The sequence below is a fragment of the Cyphellophora europaea genome (genome assembly GCF_000365145.1).
Source record: "Cyphellophora europaea CBS 101466 unplaced genomic scaffold supercont1.3, whole genome shotgun sequence".
Classification (NCBI taxonomy): Eukaryota; Fungi; Ascomycota; class Eurotiomycetes; order Chaetothyriales; family Cyphellophoraceae; genus Cyphellophora; species Cyphellophora europaea.
Genome location: NW_008481809.1, coordinates 1,455,523 through 1,473,052, shown reverse-complemented (window position 1 = coordinate 1,473,052; position 17,530 = coordinate 1,455,523). Strand labels below are relative to the sequence as shown.

The following is a 17,530-nucleotide window of genomic DNA, read 5'->3' as shown; positions in this document are numbered from 1 at the left end:
GTAAAGTGTGTGTATACGGAGTACGCAAGTCTCACCCCACCAACAACATTGGAATCAAGAGACTTCAAGGCGAGTACACATCGCGTACATTAGAAACCGCCGCTCACAACAGGGATCATCTTTCCGCTAAGAGGTACAGGGAGGATTACTACTGGATTAAGTGCTTGCGAGCTCCTGGACCTTCGCCTCCTGCAGAACTAGTCGGGACTACGTTAGGCGACCGATTGCAATGAATACTTGATAGACCCCTTTTCAACAACCCTTCACGATACCGATCATCCTTTTATCACACTCTCGATCCACCGAAGCGTGTCACCTCTTTAGCCCAGAGATCATGAAGTCGCAGAGAGTAGTACAGCTCCAGGTGGGCATAGTAGGTTGCGGCATCGCTGGACTTACAGCAGCCATCGCTCTTTCAAGGGCCGGTCACGCCGTTGACATTTTCGAGCGCTCTCGATTCAACAATGAAACTGGCGCTGCTATTGTCATTGGCCCCAATGGCTCTCGTCTCCTCTCAAACTGGGGTTTCGATGTCGAGGCAGCAGGCGGACTCGACTACTGCCAAATGCGCCGCATCAAAGCTGACACCATCCAGCTGGACTCGGAGACCAAATTTGACAATATCAAGGAGCAGTATGGCGACAGGTGGCTGCTCCTTCACCGAGCAGATCTGCATACTGGCTTGAAAAATCTGGTTGAGAAGCTGCCTGTCCCAACGCCAAACATTCGACTTGGATCTGCCGTATCCGATGTGGACCCTGATAGTGGTACCATTACCCTTGCCACCGGTGCTATCGTGGCGAAGGACCTGGTTGTTATAGCCGATGGATCACATTCCCAACTTATCGTCAAGATCACGGGCACAGAGGAACCTGTGGTCCGGCTGCCTATGTCCATGTACAGATTTCTGCAGCCAATTGATAAAATCATGGCGCGCCCTGAGACTGCGCAGTTCTACAAGGACCAAGCCCCAGGTTTCTCTACTTTCTACAAGGCCCAAGTCGGGCGCCCAGGACACCTGCTTAACACATACCCATGTCGTGGCGGTTCCCTAATCTACTGTGCGTTACTGCATCCCACAAAGGACAAGGAGCGAGAGCTCGAGGGCTGGAGTACTCCCGCGGACTATCAAGACGTTGTTGCAGATGCACAAGGCTTCCATCCTGCAGTCCAGGCTATCTGCGAAGGCGCCACCGATGTCAGAGTCTACAACCAGATGTATCGCAACCCGCTACCAACTTTCGTCAAGGGTAAGGCTGTCCTAGTTGGGGATGCTGGACACCTGATGCTTCCAACACATGGTCAAGGTGCATCTATGGCCATGGAGGATGCTGCCGCCCTCGAGGTCTTGTTCTCAAGACTTTCCACGGCCGGTGAGGTCCAAAGCAGATTGAACATCTTCAACGATCTACGACTGCCCCGCGTGCGAGCTGGGCAGACGATGTCCAACAAGATGATGGGCCCGCCGGACAAGCTGATCGCCGAAGTTAGAAAGTACTATGATGGCGAGATCCCGGGTCCGACTGCGAAGACATTTGATCCAGAATACAACAAATTCTGGTTCACATACGATGTCTTCGCGGAAGCCACTCAGAAGTTGCAGGCGCAGTAGTTGGATACAGGGCTATGCATCGATGGTTGAGATATGGTACAATCGGTTGTAAATATGAGCGTTTGTCATTGGCCAGCTGCCACATCCAAACGCCCATCCGACGACATGTCTTGAATAATCCTATTCATGACACGCACCTCATATTCAACCTTTACATGGATACTGTCGTCCACAAGCTCGGTCTCGGAGCCGTTCAATGATCGATCACCGGCATCATCGGTGTCATGTCTGCCACTGTGGCTTCTATCGATACCCCAGCCGCTTCGTACATGACTACCAAGCTCCACACCTTGCCCTCCCGACCCTCGATAGCGTTCAGAGCTGTAGGCATATGTTGCGGCTTTCTTCTCCTTGTTGACAAAGACCTTCAGAAACAGTCTCATGACTGTTGCTGTCGCTGCGATGGGAATCGTGCTGTTCTCGATCTTCACCCACAGTACCAAAGGGATGATGTTCCAGGTGATGTCCATTCGATTCCCAATAGCACCAACAAGCTGTTTGTCCCGGTCAGCAACTAAAAGAGTGTCATCGAATATCACTACTTACTGGAGACTTGATGATGCAAGCAACCCCCGACAATGACAGCGGTAAGCAGACCAAGAACGTCTGCGAAATCCTTTGCCGTCGGACATGTGGTTCCAAGGCTCGGAACTTGTGAATGACCGACGCCAGGTGCTGCCCGTGGGCACGGACGAGAAACTGCCAGATCTGGAATGCAGCAAGTCCGACGAGCATAAAGTCAATACTTGTATTGAAAGCTTCAGACAGTGTCAGCTTGCCTCTACTTCCCGTCGGGACCTGGCCTTACCTCCTTGGCCATACCCAATGTAGGTCTGCACTTTTGGCGACTGGCACACAACTGAGTCGTCTTCGGGCAGTGGATCCCAGAGGTAGTGGTAGTACGCTGCTCGGTTCGTGGGCCTGGACGGATTTGGTCCACATTGCATGACACCCTGCAATATCGTGATGAGGTTGACAGCTGTATGTACAGCAATGCAGGCGAGTAGGGTGATAGCCAGCCGGCGTCTGGTCTTGGCGAAGCAAACATACAAGAAACACATCACTGCAGTCCTGTATAAGGAGACGGCTGTGACAGCCAGCTGTGCGGCGATCCAGTCCCACTTCATGGCTAAACGCCTTTCTTCAGGTGTAAGGTAGAAGTAATGCCTGCCTAAGCCGTGCTCATAGCTACTATCCATGAGCCTGGGAACAGTTGTTCAGGATAGTGTACTTACCTCTTCCATATCAACGACTGATGCGCTATATCAACCACAAACCCCATCCACAAGAACAAATCCTCAAGAGTCCATGTCCTTCTCGGACGAGCGGTCGGAGGGAGCGCAATGGTAATCCATGTTTTGACGGCAATTCGAAAAACGAGGAGAAGAGCAACCACAGCGCATAAGACCCAGCCTGCAATCACAACGGCTGTTCCTGCATAGTATCAGCACAACCCACCGCCTCATGTCGGCAGTTGCAACGTACCACGGTTGACATCAGACCCGTCCGGTGGTGGGATACCCATGGTGACAGCTCGTGGTGACAGATGACAGCTCTCTAGCTGTTGTCAGCTGCATCTGCATCTGACTTTGGATCAAGTTCCCTGGTATATGAGAGCCGAAATGCAGGTACAGTCCCAAAAGGAAACCTTGAGCCGGGAAGATAAGACCAGGGTCTCCGAGCGTTCGGTAAACCCCGACCGTTCTCGTGCACACTGGCATGCCATTAGAGCGTCATCAAACAGCATATGCGGAGCCCTGCGAGACGTCTTTATCAGCGTGGCGTCCACTGATATCTGTCAATCGCCACGGAGGGTCAGTTCTTTGCAGAAGCAAGTGCTGCGGGTGGCCAAGCGCGTCTTGGACCCTTGAGTTTCTTGTTCGTGAGACGGCGCGCAGGGAATCTGGGACACGACTGCCAGGTAACCTATGGACGCTCTTCTCAAGAAGAGCATCCGTCTGGGGACGTTCAACTCCCATGTGGCATCTCACAATCTCAGCAACATTGATATACCAGCCCTGGAAGGTCACAAAGGATCCAGTCATCCATCGATTTGCTCCTTAGCAAAAGCCGAGGCACCCAATCTGGAGACATGCGCGAGGCGAGTCCGATATCAAAAGCCATCGCTCGCTTTTCGACACGGGCTAGAAATGTATCGACGCTTTCGTGCGGCTCCTGATGCACGATATTCGTTCTGTGGCGGTCAAATGCAACGGTCTACGCGAAGGCCGGGGGCTCAAGCTTTCACTAGGCCCGCTCGAACAATGGGTAAGTTGCACGAGTCAAGAGAAACCCGGTCAACAACGCCGCATGACTCACGCCTTGCCTTATCACAGTGTGCAACCCATCTCACGTCCACAGCCTCCAATCGTGTCCAAAGACCCCTAAGCCAGTTTGTGTCCGTCAAGCCAACCTCGCTATCTTCAAAGCCTCAGGATTGTCGGTCACGCGACACTGCCAGCTAGTCATCCGGCAACCCCCGCCGCGGCAGGGATCAGCAAAAGCAATTCCCTACGAAGCTTCGCACCTCCTGAAACTCGGGATCACAAGACTAGGATGCCCAGATGCGTTCAGTGACAGACACGGCGTAGCCGAAGCAATGCCAAATAGCAAGAAGGCAAAAGTCTAATGCAAATTCCGGGATTTCTAGTCTATGGGTGCGTACCACGGTGCGAGTTCGATTGCGCAAAGCCAGCTTTTCTGTTCATGTGGTTGCGATGTCTCAACCGGGGACGATGCTCATGTATCTACTGACGGTGCAGGATTTGGAGATGCCGTTATTAAGACTGTGTGGAGGAGCCCGACACCTCGACTCTCACCGTTCGTCGCCTAAGTCACAACCTTGTGGTGCGGCGCCGGGACAGGTCTTGTCCAGGTGGCTAACGAAAGCGTCTCCTCCGAGACATACGAGATTTACCCCGAAGGTGGAGATCATGTTCGCTTGCCCCCATTCAAGCTAGGGTTCCAGTCTCGGTTTGAATGACGAAGAGAGGCAAAGAATATGGGTGTCAATGTCCTCTTCTTTCTTGCTCTGCTGCCAAAAGCCTCGCCATCGGGTTGTAATCACCTGCCAACGCCACCAAATCCACCATATCCCAAGAGTTAACCCAGTCAACGGCACCGAGACAGCCGCAAAGACCCACACTTTGCTACTTATGTAGAAGCCACCGCCCGCAGTGCTTTCAAAGAAAGCCATGCCAAAGAATGTCCCAACGGTAGTAAGTGGGATGAAAATCATAGTGAGGATGGCGATGACCCGCATGACAGCGCTATCATTATTTGTGGCCAGAGCAATCTCTGTATTGGTCTCGCTGTCGTGCTGTGTAACGAGGTTGTGGACTAGATTCATCGCTGTATCCTTGCGGGAGCTGAGCGCCTGCAGCCAGCGCTCTTGGGAGGCGATTGAGGTCGAGAGGTACGTGAGCGTATTTGTCACCCCATTCCTGGATGGTAATCGTGAGGCATGACCATTGGAAGCAGTGGTGGCTAGGTGGCGAGCGCTGACCAGGGTGTCTGTTGTCATCTGTAGCATTTGAGCGCTTGCGGTGAGAGCCTCAGTATCTTGACTGATCTTATGAAGACGGGTCGTGACTTCTCGAAGACTAGTTCGGTCGAATGGTCTGTCCGCGTACGTATTGACGACGTCCAGCTGGTCGTACAGGTGATGGCGGAGCTGTCGTACAATCTGTTCGGCATCCGCAAGGGACTCGTGGCACATCAGGGTTTTCAAGAAGAAGTGGTCACCTGTGGTCCCGCCAATTGTCTTCTTTAGATCGGTCTGTGTTTCAAGGAGGAAAATTTCTTTCAGTCGCTGTTTGACTTTCCCAATAAATGGCTCGCCTTTGCCTGCCACTAGATGAAAGTTGTCTCTGAAGTCGACGCGTTCCATTTCAGGTACGAGGAACAAGGCTGTTGTCTAGTATGTATGCGTCAGCGCTGGTACTGGGATACAAATTCCAAGATTTCGTGAGCTGCATCGTTGGTGTAGCGATGATCCAGTGGGGCCCAGTGATCGGGCTTACCAAACATAGATTGGCAGAAATGCGGGTTGACGTTGAAGAGCTCGAGTAACTGCCCTGCAGACTGTTTGCCGAGTGATAGCCTACAGCCGTAGCTGGCATCTTTGCAGTCTTCGAGAGTGACGAAGAAAACTCTTGATACTCTGGCGGAGGACGGTGGGCTCGTCGGATCGAAGTAGGTACGCAAGGCAGCCCCATCAAGGACAGTCCACTGCGGGGCTGCATTACTCGACCACTGAAGCAATTCACATGAAGTATCCAAATCGTAGTTACTATCATTGTTGAGGAAGGCCTGACATGCACCAGCCATAGTGAGCGACGGGGCAAAGCAGCAGGCACGTGCCGGGTACGTTGGAGGATCAAAGGTTGGGCTTCGTTTCAGTTGGTAGAATGCAGCTTTGCGTTCGACGAAATCCGGGCTTGGGGCAGGCTGCCTTCGTTGCGATGACAAAATGCGCTGCATACTGTTGTAGGTGCCGTTTCGTGGAGTAGCTGTGGTCATTGCACCAACACGAAGATGTTGACTTATCGGTCAGACTAGAAAGATAGAGATACCTCGTATATAGACTACCAACTTTAGCATTCGGGTTCTTAAAGATTAAACTGCTATTGTAAGAGCCAGCAAGCGTTGGAAACTGCAGCCCCCAGTCCGTCAACCCAGTCGAGCGATCTAGATCGTTCGTCCCACGAACGACAGTGAATGAGAAGCGACGTGGCCCCAGGCCTTGCGCAGGGACCAATGGCATACTCACGCCTAGTTGGCTGAGTCGGCTGTCGCCATGTGATTGTGGTCCATAGTGAGGCTGAACCTGCGAGCAGGCCAAAATGTACCTGGGGAGACCCCACTTTCCTCTCGTTGCCTGAACTCTGCTCGTACTCGATCAAAAACTTGCACGAATGTTGAGGATTTCTCATCGCCTTGTCCGCAACTTACAGCCGATGGCAGCGAACAACACAGCTCAACGCACAGATATCTCAAAGCCTTAGCTATGCAGAGGGTTACACTTGCTGAACGACCCTGAAGCAGCATCATATACCACCTGCAATCCCGGGGTCCTACATAACGGCTACAACGCCAAGATAAGGCAGGCCCACTGCCAGATATGGTAATTGCAGCTTTCACCAGCTGGAACATCGTGACGCTATAAACCAACTGCACCAAGCCCACGAACCGGTGCCAAAAGTCCCCAGCCTGCTGAAACCCGCCGCTTCAACTCCAAATGCAGCAGGTCACCTGCTTTCTCTGGAGGCAGGCGGCCCCTCCACGGTTATTGCCCATTTTTCGTTTTCCATTTCCCATCAATCACATGACCGGCTCCCTTGGCCCATCGAAGTCTAATTTCCGCTGATGAAAGCTAAAATTTACTAGATCGAGCATGCCCGCTTTCCTTTCCCAGCCGCATCTGCCAATGCTGTCAAGAATGCTCCTTCCGGCAGTGGGCACCAATCAGCAGCTAGATCTCCAGAGGATGCTAGCCTTTACAAGCATGTGCGACTCTCCTCGAGGCGTCGCCGCGACTGGAACCTCCTGCTCCGGCCCCTCTGGGCAGGTCTCCTGCCCCGTTGGGAGCGGTGGCTGGCGAGGGCCAAGCCGGGCATTCTCCCTGACAGGTCTCGCTCGACAGGGGATTGCATGTGCTTGTGTAACGATGTGAAGTCATGGAGATCAAATGGAAGAGGGACGGATGAGCCCCACTCTCTTGCTCTGGGATGATTGAGCGCTTCGCGGGAAAAGGTTCTTTGCAGAAGGGTGTGGCTCGGTCTTGGATCAGGCAGTGCTGTGAGAAGTTTTTATGGATTTGTGACGCTGAGGATGAAGCTGACTGATAATAGTATCAGGAGTCGGGGGCATTAGGGTAGCTAATGGCATCGCGGCGAGTCATGGCTTTTGGACTAGATACTCAGTGGCCTAGATACTCAATGGTAGGTGTCTGCGTACAGCCCACGCCTATTCAACCCGTCACGCGCAAAGACAATGGCTATGTGCATTGACGCTGCATCCGCCACCTGGAGCAATTTTTTTGAGTGTCTCAAGTCCCGCACACCATACTGTTTCACACACTAGATCATAAAGCGGTAGCCCTTCTGCAGGCGTCTCGCAGCAGCGATATCGATACCCTCGACCTCGGCCGTCTTCCGCAGGCGAGCCATGTCCTTCTCGCTCAAGGGTACATCCTCGTTCTCCATGCGCTCTAGCCGCTTGTTGCGTTGCGTGAGCACCCAGTAGAGCCACAGACCGCACAGAGCCGCGATGATCTGGAGTGCAATATTGATACCAAGTGCGGGTCGATAGTGCGGCTGGTCTTGTGGTCGGTAGGTGAATGGTGTCCAGATGGAGGCGCTGTTACCCATAGAATTAATGAACTAAGGAGACTTACGTTAGCGAAATTTGACGGTGAGAGGAGAGGTTGAAGGGCTTGCTCACAGCAAATGCGGCGGCACGTTTGGCGGGCGGTCTTGGAATGGCGCCTGCGATCCATGCATAGGTTGTGCCGTTCATGCTGAAGATGAAACACATCAGGAAGAGGGAGAAATATTTGGCGCCAAAGTTGTCAGTGGCCATGAAAACAACCTAGCATGCGTTAGTGTGGAGAGTGGAAGGGACATGATATGGCACTCACGAAGCCAATGATCGTGATGGGAATTGGGTACATGAAGAACCAGAAGCGGTTCTTGAGTTTGTCACTGTACCAGCTATGGGCGAGAGCCCAGAATGTGATGAAGATGTAAGGCGGGGCGCAGAGGAGGAGTGAGATGGTGCGGCTTGAATTGTTAGAGGGGACTGTTAGACGAGGGCATGTGTACTCACCTATAACCCAGGGTGGCAGTGAGTGTTGGGAAAAAGTTTTGAAAGCCAGCTGCACCGACAGTAGCCATATACGCAGCCGCAAGAATGTAAGTGGTGACCTAGGAGGCTCCTTAGTTCTCAAGGTTTGGGACAGGAGGTCGTTGGTTTGCAGAACTTACGTCGCTGAATGCAAGCTTGAGGCCACGGATTTGAGACATGCCTCCCGCCTCATCTTGATCGGCCTCAGCAGCCTCGATGGCGAGGCGGCGCTCGGCAACGTGCTTGAGCTCGGGTGACAGCCGCTTCCATGTCTGCGGGAAGTCGGGGAGAATTAGGCCAACCAAGATGCCAATGGTGACCGTGATCGCACCCTCGATGATGTACAACCACTGCCATGGGGACAGACCTCGAGCGTGGCCAAGGCCGTTAAGAATACCAGCAGCGATCAGATTGCCAAAAGCGCCCGACACTAAACTGCCAGAATAGAAGATCGACATGCGAAGGTTGAGTTCCTCTTTAGTATACCATTTGGACAGGTAGAACAGAACGCCAGGGAAGAAAGGGGCCTCTGTGAGGTGGTTAGCATAGAATTTCGTAGAAGGCCACATTTTGGAACATACCAACGAGACCAAGGACAAATCGGCAAATGACAATGCCGGTGAAATTGTGGCAAAGGCAGGTCAGAGCCGAGACGAGTCCCCAAGCAACCGTGAAGAAGGACAAGTAAAGCGATGGTCGTCCGAAATGGTTGAGCAAAAGGTTGGAAGGCACCTGGCCAAGGATGTAGCCCACGAACAAGATCGACAGACCCAGCTGATACTGAGAAGCAGTCAAATTGAGGTCTTCTTCGAGGCCCTGAAGACGAGCTGCTGCGTAGTTGTTGCTACTTCCGTCAGTCCAGTCTAAAGATTCTCGTTGTTTTGCTTACCGATCAATATAATTCATCAGATAAACTGCAACAACCATCGGCATCTAGAGTCAACGTCGTCAGCATCATGCTTCTGCAATGCTAAAGTCCCGCTTTGCGAAAGCGCAGAAGCACCTGCGCCAAGACACAGTGTGCTTGGTAGGTTTGCACTTACGATCAAGGAGTCGATTTTCCTTCGCAGTCTCTTCTCGGTGACAAGCTCTTCGGGCGTAAGGACGCCAAAATGCATGGCCTCCTCGTGCGAGATATCGGCCTTCTCGCCCAAGATCTCATGATCGAGGACCATACTAGGCTGAACGTCGTCTTTGGGCAACATGATGGCCTGGTTTGTGTCCAGTAGGAGATGTTGCACAAGAGCAGGGCAAGATACCTGGCGACCTCAAGGGAGGATGAGCCGTGCTTTTAAGGACTTAAGCGACCCAAGCCCGTCTGCCACCGGAGACAAGCCCCATTCCTGCTACTCATCCCTCTCTGGCGCTGCCTATGGTGCCCAGAAGCGCGGAACAATATGCGCTTGGCAGCATCCCCGCAAATTGAGGGAGGGTGGGAGCTACCCCGGACCTTACCTACACCATTGGCCCTCGCCGCCGGGCCTCGTGGGAAGTAGCATGTCCGAGGGTGGGTGATAAGCAATGCTGCACCCAGTCGAACTTACTGTCAGAGGACTAGGCGAGTCGTTGTATGACTTGGCCCGCTGCTTGTGAGTGGATGTTGGCTCGTCACAGCGCAAACGAGACGCAATTTCACGCGCTTTGCTTTCTCTTGGCAAGTCTTGTTCAACACGATCGGGGTTGACACGGTACCGGTGCCGGTCATGTCGTAGATTCAGGCATTGCCGCACGGAGCTCGAGATCTAGACCTTTACATCTCTGGCTTGATTCTGGGACAGGTAGCGACACGCATCATCTTGCATGCTAGCCATTGGCGAACACGTGCTGCACGTGTTCGCCGCACGCAGGAGAGCAGCAATCGGCTTTCCCGGCCCAAAATACCGAGATCAGGCTTCGTTTCGAGATCGGTAAGGCGGCCAATTCGAGCGGTCTTCTGTTCCAGCCCACAAGTAGGCAATGGATTATTATCCTTCTGGCAATCTTAGACGAGAAACCTGTTATTTTCCGGGCCAAGCCATGTTGGCAGTGCAACAACAGCCCGCCGGTACTAGCCCCCGCGGGGAAGGGTGCGGAGGTACTCCGTCGGGATGGCTGATCATTCACGCTTGAGTCCAACAGTCCCTACTTTCCTCAAGCCCATGACGGCGACGGCTGCACAGGTTGTCATGCACGCGAACATGGTCCAGAAGCTGGCTTGGTAGCCACGGAGCAGCGCCGCAGGATCGGTCTCATCAAGAGACTCGACCGAGCCCCCATGCCCAGCACTCGAGGATTCGCCAGTAACCCCCAACGCCACAAGCTGACAAACCCCCATTCCCAGGCTAAGACCAAACTGACCCACAGTGTTGAACACTGCTCCAGCCAGCCCCTGGCTCTTTTCTGGGAATACGTCCGACACAATGATAAGCCCGACTGTGAACAACACGTCGGCGCTCATCGGTGACAACATCTGGGCCCAGAATTCCATGTACCAGTAGCTCCACTCTGGCTTAACTAATGCCATCATGAGCGGGGCTCCGGAGGCTAGCAGGGACGAAATCGACACAAGCCATCTTGCCGGAAGTTTGTCAACAAAGAGCCCAACACTCAGGTTCAGCACGGCGCCTGACAACAAATTCGGGAGAAGCTTGAGCGAGGTTGCGAGGGTGCTCGAATCCTGGATTTCTTGGAAACTGCAAATTGTAAGACAGTGAGAACGTGAGATGTGGAGGCTGACTCACTATAAACTGGAGAAAAGCTCCATTGCGTTCATCACGGCGTACGATAATCCAACCATGATGCACGTGCTTGTGAAAGACATGTTGTTCCACAAAGCATTGGGCACAAGTGCTGGTCTCTGATGGCGCTCGCAATAGTTCATCCAAAACGGGAATGCGACCAGGAGAACGATACTGACAGGAAGTAGCGTAGCTGTGCTCGGCGTTCGGATAGAGGTAAGGTCGGCGCTGAGGACACTGCACGTGTGGTCAGCAACAGAGGTAAAGAGGTATTGTGAAACTCACGCAAGGATGTATGCCAGTATGGCAAGCCCGCTACTGGCGATGAGTCCACCAACCCAATCAATGTCCGTTAAGAGCCTCTTCCAAATCGAAACTCCTTCAACGGCAGGTTGTTCTGGTTCGACTTTTGGCAAGCCCCAAAATGCAGCAGCCGCCAGTGCCAGGAGAGCAGCTCCAGGAAGGTAGAAGGCAGACCTCCAGCCACCATCTCGAATCAATACACCGCTAGCGACGAGTCCAACCGAGAAACCCAACGGTTGACTGAGGCCCAGGCATGCAAACCCGATGTTTCTGGGCCGACCCCGTGGCACGGTGTTTGCCACTATCGCGACCGACGAAGGTAGGTGCATGGCCAAGGCAATACCCTGGAGCGCGCGGAAGACGACCAGCTGGAGGCCGGCTTGGGAGAAGCCGCACGCCAGAGTGAAGATCCCGAGCAACAGACACCCAACGAGGTCGACCTTCTTTGCACCGAGCATATCAGCCACAGAGCCTGCAAGCAGCAGCGTCGAGCCAGTAGTGAGACCACCAACCGAGGCCGGCCATAGGTAGAGCGACCTGGGCAGGTCAATGGATCTCGCGATGACCGGTAGGCCGACAGTGATGACACCATTGGAGAAGCTGCAGAAGAAGTTGACAAGCGAGGGCTGGAGGATAGTCAACGTTACACGCAATTTCGATGCTTTTGTGGGCGACGCTGTGTTGAACACTCCAGAGTCGGGCACGGTATTGAGATCTGATAAAGGGATCGCATCATCGGACGAGCTCCCACTAAGTCTGATTGTTGTAGGCCGCGTAGTCTCCGTGGCAGACATGGTGTGTTAGTATCAAGTCCGGCCAACAAATGTCTATGAAGTAGCTTGTCGGGGTCAAGGTAGGAAGGAATTTATGCAGAGGTCCAGCTCGGTTTCGCCCGCCCGGAGACATTATTGTGCGTACTATACGCGCCTTGTGTCAGCACTCCGGCCGCTATCTTTACCTTTATGTGTCATGGCAATACCCATTTGCAGGCTGCGTTGTTGATCATGAGCATATGCGCGCAATATCATGGCGCCTCGTGCAGATATCAAGACCCTCTGCAACAGGGTCTAATTTATCAGCAATCATTTTCTCGAGCTACACAGTGGTCCTTGTTTTCCAGCGCCCAGGCTTAGGCGGTGCGGAGACCGGCATCGCGTAGCCGGTGCTCTCCCACCAGGGCAGGGACGCGCCCCCGCACGCGCCAACCACTCCTCTCCAATACCACCAGTATTTCCTCTTTAACACAATTCTGCATTACTGTGAAACCCATTCCCTACTAGTGTAGAATAATGGGTCAGACTTCATTATCACCGCCACCTTCATCACGACGAAAAGTCTCTGTTGTTAAGAACATCCGCAATGGTGCTCTACCAGCGGATCGAGAGGTAGGCCGTCGAGGTACGTGAAGCCGATGAACCTCAATGCGAGGTTAGCTGACCTTCAAGATTGCCGAACCTGCATTCAGCGACGAATAGCTTGTGATCGGTCCGCCCCCGCATGCTGTAAGTGTCAAAGTCGCAAGCTCCAATGTCCCGGCTACGATAAGGGCCTGAGATGGGATCAGGGAGTCGCGAGTCGAGGAAAGCTCAAAGGGCAGTCCCAGCCAGTCTCTAAAGCTGTCACTCAAGAGCCTTCATGCAAGGTAGAGTCGAGACCTACGGGACAAACACTATTGAGTACCATTGCTCTGGGCCATTCTGCAAGCCCATGCCAGAATGTGGTAGATGCTCCCCTTAAAAAGACTCAATTCGAGGACTACGAAATTCATCGGTCCTTCCTGGCTCAAAGCCAGACGTCCATGCTACGGCAAGAACGATGGCTTGCCAGTCAACTCGTGTCAAGCAATATGTCGTGTCGTCTCCAAAACCACTATCAAGACCAAGTTGCACCAAAGCTACAGTGGATTGATGCTCCTAGTAATCCATGGCGGGCCGTTCTGCTCCCTCTATCTCGGTCTTCGGCAGCTCTACAGTTTGCCATTTTAAGTTTCTCTGCCACTCACCTGTACGTGACGTCTATGATTCGAAGTCAGCAATCCAACGATATGCACGACCTACTTTGCCATCTGCGCCTCAAAGCTACAGAGAACCTCAACGCACAAATCAATCGCCAATTAGGTCAACGGTACGAGACCACTAAGCCCAAAGCGTCTCCAATCATCGAAATCATCGCGACTATGCTGGTGTTGTGTCACATAGAAATGCTGATGCCAGGCTCAAAAGACTGGACCCTGCATCTACGAGCCTGCCGCGAAGTCTGCGACCATGAGAGACATTCCCTACATCTGTCCAGGGTTGCAGAACCGATCATGGACTTCTTTGAAAAGGCACTGGCCGATCTCGAGGCCTTCGAGAGCCCGTCTTCATTCATGCTTGAGTCGGATGCGTCAAATTGCGTGCTTACGCAGCCCGCACCCCGGGATAGATTTTGGATCTTCCTGGCTGTGGTGCGAGAAGTTACCTTCACGGAGAGACAGCGCTACACCAAGTCTATCCAAGGGCGCATGAATCCAGAAGTCGATATGCGTTTCTGGTTAGATAAGGTCAACCGAGCCAGATCCTTGGCTTTCTCACATCCTTCGTTCACATTGGACAGTTTGCAGCACTTACGCGGAGTGTTCCGCATGGTAGCAAACGCCCACTACTATGCCGGGCTAGTCTACGCATATCAAGCCCTTACGCCACCGACTGGAGACACATATTTCGTGCGGTCTTCAGTCGACAGCCTGTTCTTCGAACTTCAATCAATAGTGGAAGGAGAAAAACGCAACTTTGACCATGATCTCTTCTGGCCGTTATTCATTGCCGGCACCGAGTCTGGCTCCGACAAGCATCGTCAAGGCTTGGTCCAGAGATACTATCAGCATCTCATGGCCTCAACAGGCTTCTGGTGCAACGCCGAGGCCTTGAGTTTCCTGGAAGAGTACTGGGCAGCAGATATGATTCCTTATGATAATTGGATACGTTATGCCCGGAGCCGTCGAACGGCAAACGAGTCGTTCCTGGTTTACTAAGCGACTCTGCGCCGAAAAGGAGGATAGATGTTGTTTATAAAGCTTGATCCACCTCTTGGCTGGAGTCTACGACGTCTAGATACGGTTATACAGCAGTCTAAGAGGGGTCTCCCACGTGGCGTTAGAGATTGCTCACCCTTCTTAGCCACGTTCATCCAAGGCAAGAGAACCAATCACATGGGTGTGATGTCTGAGGCTTGGATAATCGCCTTTTAGCCCACTTTTCCACACTGAGAAGGTCGGCAGAGAGATCCGCCGGCAGATCCCTTCCACAGGAAATTTCCTCCACGACTCTGCTCTGCACCTAACCCAGACTGTAAGGACGGAAGAGAAAGTCTCGATCCTAGCTCCGGTCTTGCATCTAAGAGCCACGCCCTATTCTATGCCTAGAGTTCCCAACAGCACGTGGTACCCAAAAGCGAACAACTATGTCGACGAAACGGGTCTCGAGCCTCAGCGCACTTATCCCACCGATCCTTAACGTGGGTCTGTTGACAGCTTGTTTCAGTTGGTCGAACTGCACAAAGCCTCGAAATTGCTCAAAACATTTTCGTCCTGTAGACTAGGCTTCAATCTCAAAGACAGATCGCCTGGCATATCTGCGGACGATGAACAGAGGTCGAGGAGCATCATGTGATGCGCAGGTGAGCTTTGCAATTCCTTATGGTACACTCTAGGAAAATCCATTAATTGAATACCCAGATACATGGAAGATGTCGGGGAACTCCGAAGCCGGCAGGATCTGACGAGGTATTAGCCAAATCCACGCCTAGACCTGCCGCACCTCACCCCACCAGAGATACGGAGTACACCAAGTCCCTGGTCCTCCACTCGTGCAAATAGCGCTGTGCCCAGGAGATGCGGAGACATCGGAGTATGTAGGGTACTCTACAACTACGGGCCCGGGGCCAGACAGAAGCGCTATCTTTGCCCGGCTCGCCGAGCAGACCGTTTCACCCCAGATCTATAAATCCGACGGTCCACCCTCCATGAACCCTCTATTTATTGCTTGCGCTACTGCACCAGCATCAACAGTCCTTACACCTGACCTGTTGTCGAACTAAACACAATGGGTGTCGATTCCGACGCTCGCAAGCAGAGCATGGCCGACGAAGCCGTTCACCCCGTGCCCAGCAACGAACCTCAAGAGGGTGAACGATTCGACATACCCAACAAAGTCGGCCATACCAACTTTTCCGAACGACAGCTCTCCGAGGAAGAATGGGCTCGCCTCGGCCAGACCCGCCGTGGTCTCTCCCCGCGACAGGCGCAATTGATGGCTATCGGTTCCGGCATTGGCACTGGTCTGTTCGTCGGTATTGGCGGTGTGCTCAGCAGGGCGGGCCCGGCGAATCTCCTGTTGGGCTATCTCACCTATGCGCTGCTCTTCACGTGGCCCCTTACACTGTGTGTTGGCGAGATGTTGGCGTTCTTGCCCGTTCGAGGCTGCATTTATGAGTTGGCGGGTCGATATGTTGACCCGGCATTTGGGTTTGCGTTGGGGTGGATCTACTTCTTCGCTGGGTGCATGGTGCTGTGTGTCGAATATGCCGCTGTTGCTGCTGTTATGGGGTACTGGAACATCGATGTCAATCCTGCCGTCTGGATCGCTATGTCGCTGGTGTCGTGCTATCTTTTGAATGTGGTGGCTGTTCGGTAAGTCCATTTCAGGAATCTCACGTCGCATAGAATCTTCTGACTGTTGCAGATGGTACGGCGAGTCCGAATTCTTCTTTGCGTCAACCAAGGTCCTCATGATCATCGGCTTGATCATGCTTACTTTCATCACCATGGTTGGAGGAAACCCACGGAACGATGCTTACGGGTTCCGCTACTGGACGGACGGCAATGCCATGCACGCATACTACACCACAGGCAGCGCAGGCCGGTTCCTTGGCTGGTTCGCTGTGCTGAGATACGCAGCTTTCACAATCGGGGGACCGGACCTGATCGCTCTCGCCTCCGGTGAGATCCAGAACCCGCGACGCTCCATTCCCAGGGTCGCGAAGCTTGTCTTCGTCCGGTTACTGGTATTCTACGTCATTGGTGCTTTCGCAGTCGGTATCCTCTGCGAATCCAGGGACAACCGACTCCTGGGAGCCATTGAGAGTGGTGCTAGTGGTGCTGCCGCGTCGCCTTGGGTTATCGGTATCCAGAACCTTGGCATTGACACACTTCCGACCATCATCAACGTCGTCATCCTACTTTCTGGCTGGTCTGCCGGCAATGCGTTCCTCTACTCAACCAGTCGCTGCCTCTACTCTCTGGCCCGTGATGGCCAGGCACCAAAGATATTCATGAAGTGCACCAAGTCTGGAGTGCCGGTCCACTGCGTCACAATCGTCAGCCTGATCAGTTGCGTCACCTTCATGGTTGCCTCAGAGTCAGCTGTGACCGTCTTTTGGTGTAAGTTCTCCTCCCTACGGTATTTCATTTCAACACTGACACGCCACCTAGGGTTTGTCAATCTCACCACCATCACATACTTGCTAGTGTACACCGGCTACATCGTCACATTCGTGTTCTGGTACAAAGCATGCAAAGCCCAGGGCCTGGACCGCAACACACTACCTTTCAAAGTCCCGTACGGCCTAACCAGAGCCTACGTCGCCATCTTCCTTGGCTGTGTGATAATGATCTTCCTCGGTTTTGATTGCTTTGTCCCCTGGGACACCCAGGGCTTCATCACCTCGTACTTCGGCATCCCATTCGCCGTGATCGTTTATTTCGGCTACAAATACTACAAGCGCACCAGGTTTGTGCGACCAGAGGATGCGGATCTGTACTCGGGCAAATTGGAGATTGATTTCGAATGCAAACAGTGGGAAGATGGTGGGATCGAGGAGAACGAGAAGAAGAGACTTGCTCAGATGAATGTCTTCAGGAGAGGTTGGGAGAAATGCTGGTAGAATGGTAGACCGATCTCTTAAGACTCCCTCCGGCAGATGATCCATCCTAAGACATTTTTCAAATGCCGGTTCTAAGTGGTTTCGGGTCCCTGTCACTAAGTGAAGCAATCGGTCTTTATAGACAACTTCC

At 53.0% G+C, this 17,530-nt stretch overlaps 8 protein-coding genes across 8 annotated transcripts; 3 read left to right on the top strand and 5 right to left on the bottom strand.

Annotated features, from left to right (window-relative positions):
* Positions 1-334: 334 nt before the first annotated feature.
* On the top strand, positions 335-1,612 carry HMPREF1541_03449 (uncharacterized protein; the record flags this gene model as incomplete). Its single annotated transcript, XM_008717800.1, has 1 exon — positions 335-1,612. The coding sequence occupies one exon, from the start codon at positions 335-337 to the stop codon at positions 1,610-1,612; it is 1,278 nt and encodes a 425-aa protein (XP_008716022.1).
* A 65-nt stretch (positions 1,613-1,677) lies between these two features.
* Positions 1,678-3,137, bottom strand: HMPREF1541_03448 (uncharacterized protein; the record flags this gene model as incomplete). The annotated part of the gene is made up of 5 exons (XM_008717799.1): positions 1,678-2,106; positions 2,159-2,370; positions 2,421-2,815; positions 2,863-3,046; positions 3,098-3,137. The coding sequence occupies 5 exons, from the start codon at positions 3,135-3,137 to the stop codon at positions 1,678-1,680; spliced, it is 1,260 nt and encodes a 419-aa protein (XP_008716021.1).
* A 1,431-nt stretch (positions 3,138-4,568) lies between these two features.
* On the bottom strand, positions 4,569-5,501 carry HMPREF1541_03447 (uncharacterized protein; the record flags this gene model as incomplete). Its single annotated transcript, XM_008717798.1, has 1 exon — positions 4,569-5,501. The coding sequence occupies one exon, from the start codon at positions 5,499-5,501 to the stop codon at positions 4,569-4,571; it is 933 nt and encodes a 310-aa protein (XP_008716020.1).
* Positions 5,502-5,542: 41 nt separating this feature from the next.
* On the bottom strand, positions 5,543-5,941 carry HMPREF1541_03446 (uncharacterized protein; the record flags this gene model as incomplete). Its single annotated transcript, XM_008717797.1, has 1 exon — positions 5,543-5,941. The coding sequence occupies one exon, from the start codon at positions 5,939-5,941 to the stop codon at positions 5,543-5,545; it is 399 nt and encodes a 132-aa protein (XP_008716019.1).
* Positions 5,942-7,692: 1,751 nt separating this feature from the next.
* Positions 7,693-9,663, bottom strand: HMPREF1541_03445 (uncharacterized protein; the record flags this gene model as incomplete). Its single annotated transcript, XM_008717796.1, has 8 exons — positions 7,693-7,995; positions 8,057-8,203; positions 8,253-8,394; positions 8,441-8,538; positions 8,599-8,987; positions 9,040-9,302; positions 9,348-9,391; positions 9,502-9,663. 8 exons carry the CDS (start codon positions 9,661-9,663, stop codon positions 7,693-7,695), a joined length of 1,548 nt encoding a protein of 515 aa, XP_008716018.1.
* An 890-nt stretch (positions 9,664-10,553) lies between these two features.
* On the bottom strand, positions 10,554-12,272 carry HMPREF1541_03444 (uncharacterized protein; the record flags this gene model as incomplete). The annotated part of the gene is made up of 3 exons (XM_008717795.1): positions 10,554-11,130; positions 11,179-11,412; positions 11,461-12,272. The coding sequence occupies 3 exons, from the start codon at positions 12,270-12,272 to the stop codon at positions 10,554-10,556; spliced, it is 1,623 nt and encodes a 540-aa protein (XP_008716017.1).
* Positions 12,273-12,837: 565 nt separating this feature from the next.
* Positions 12,838-14,491, top strand: HMPREF1541_03443 (uncharacterized protein; the record flags this gene model as incomplete). Its single annotated transcript, XM_008717794.1, has 2 exons — positions 12,838-12,863; positions 12,994-14,491. The coding sequence occupies 2 exons, from the start codon at positions 12,838-12,840 to the stop codon at positions 14,489-14,491; spliced, it is 1,524 nt and encodes a 507-aa protein (XP_008716016.1).
* Positions 14,492-15,560: 1,069 nt separating this feature from the next.
* On the top strand, positions 15,561-17,400 carry HMPREF1541_03442 (uncharacterized protein; the record flags this gene model as incomplete). Its single annotated transcript, XM_008717793.1, has 3 exons — positions 15,561-16,147; positions 16,200-16,897; positions 16,949-17,400. 3 exons carry the CDS (start codon positions 15,561-15,563, stop codon positions 17,398-17,400), a joined length of 1,737 nt encoding a protein of 578 aa, XP_008716015.1.
* Between the last annotated feature and the right edge of the window lie 130 nt (positions 17,401-17,530).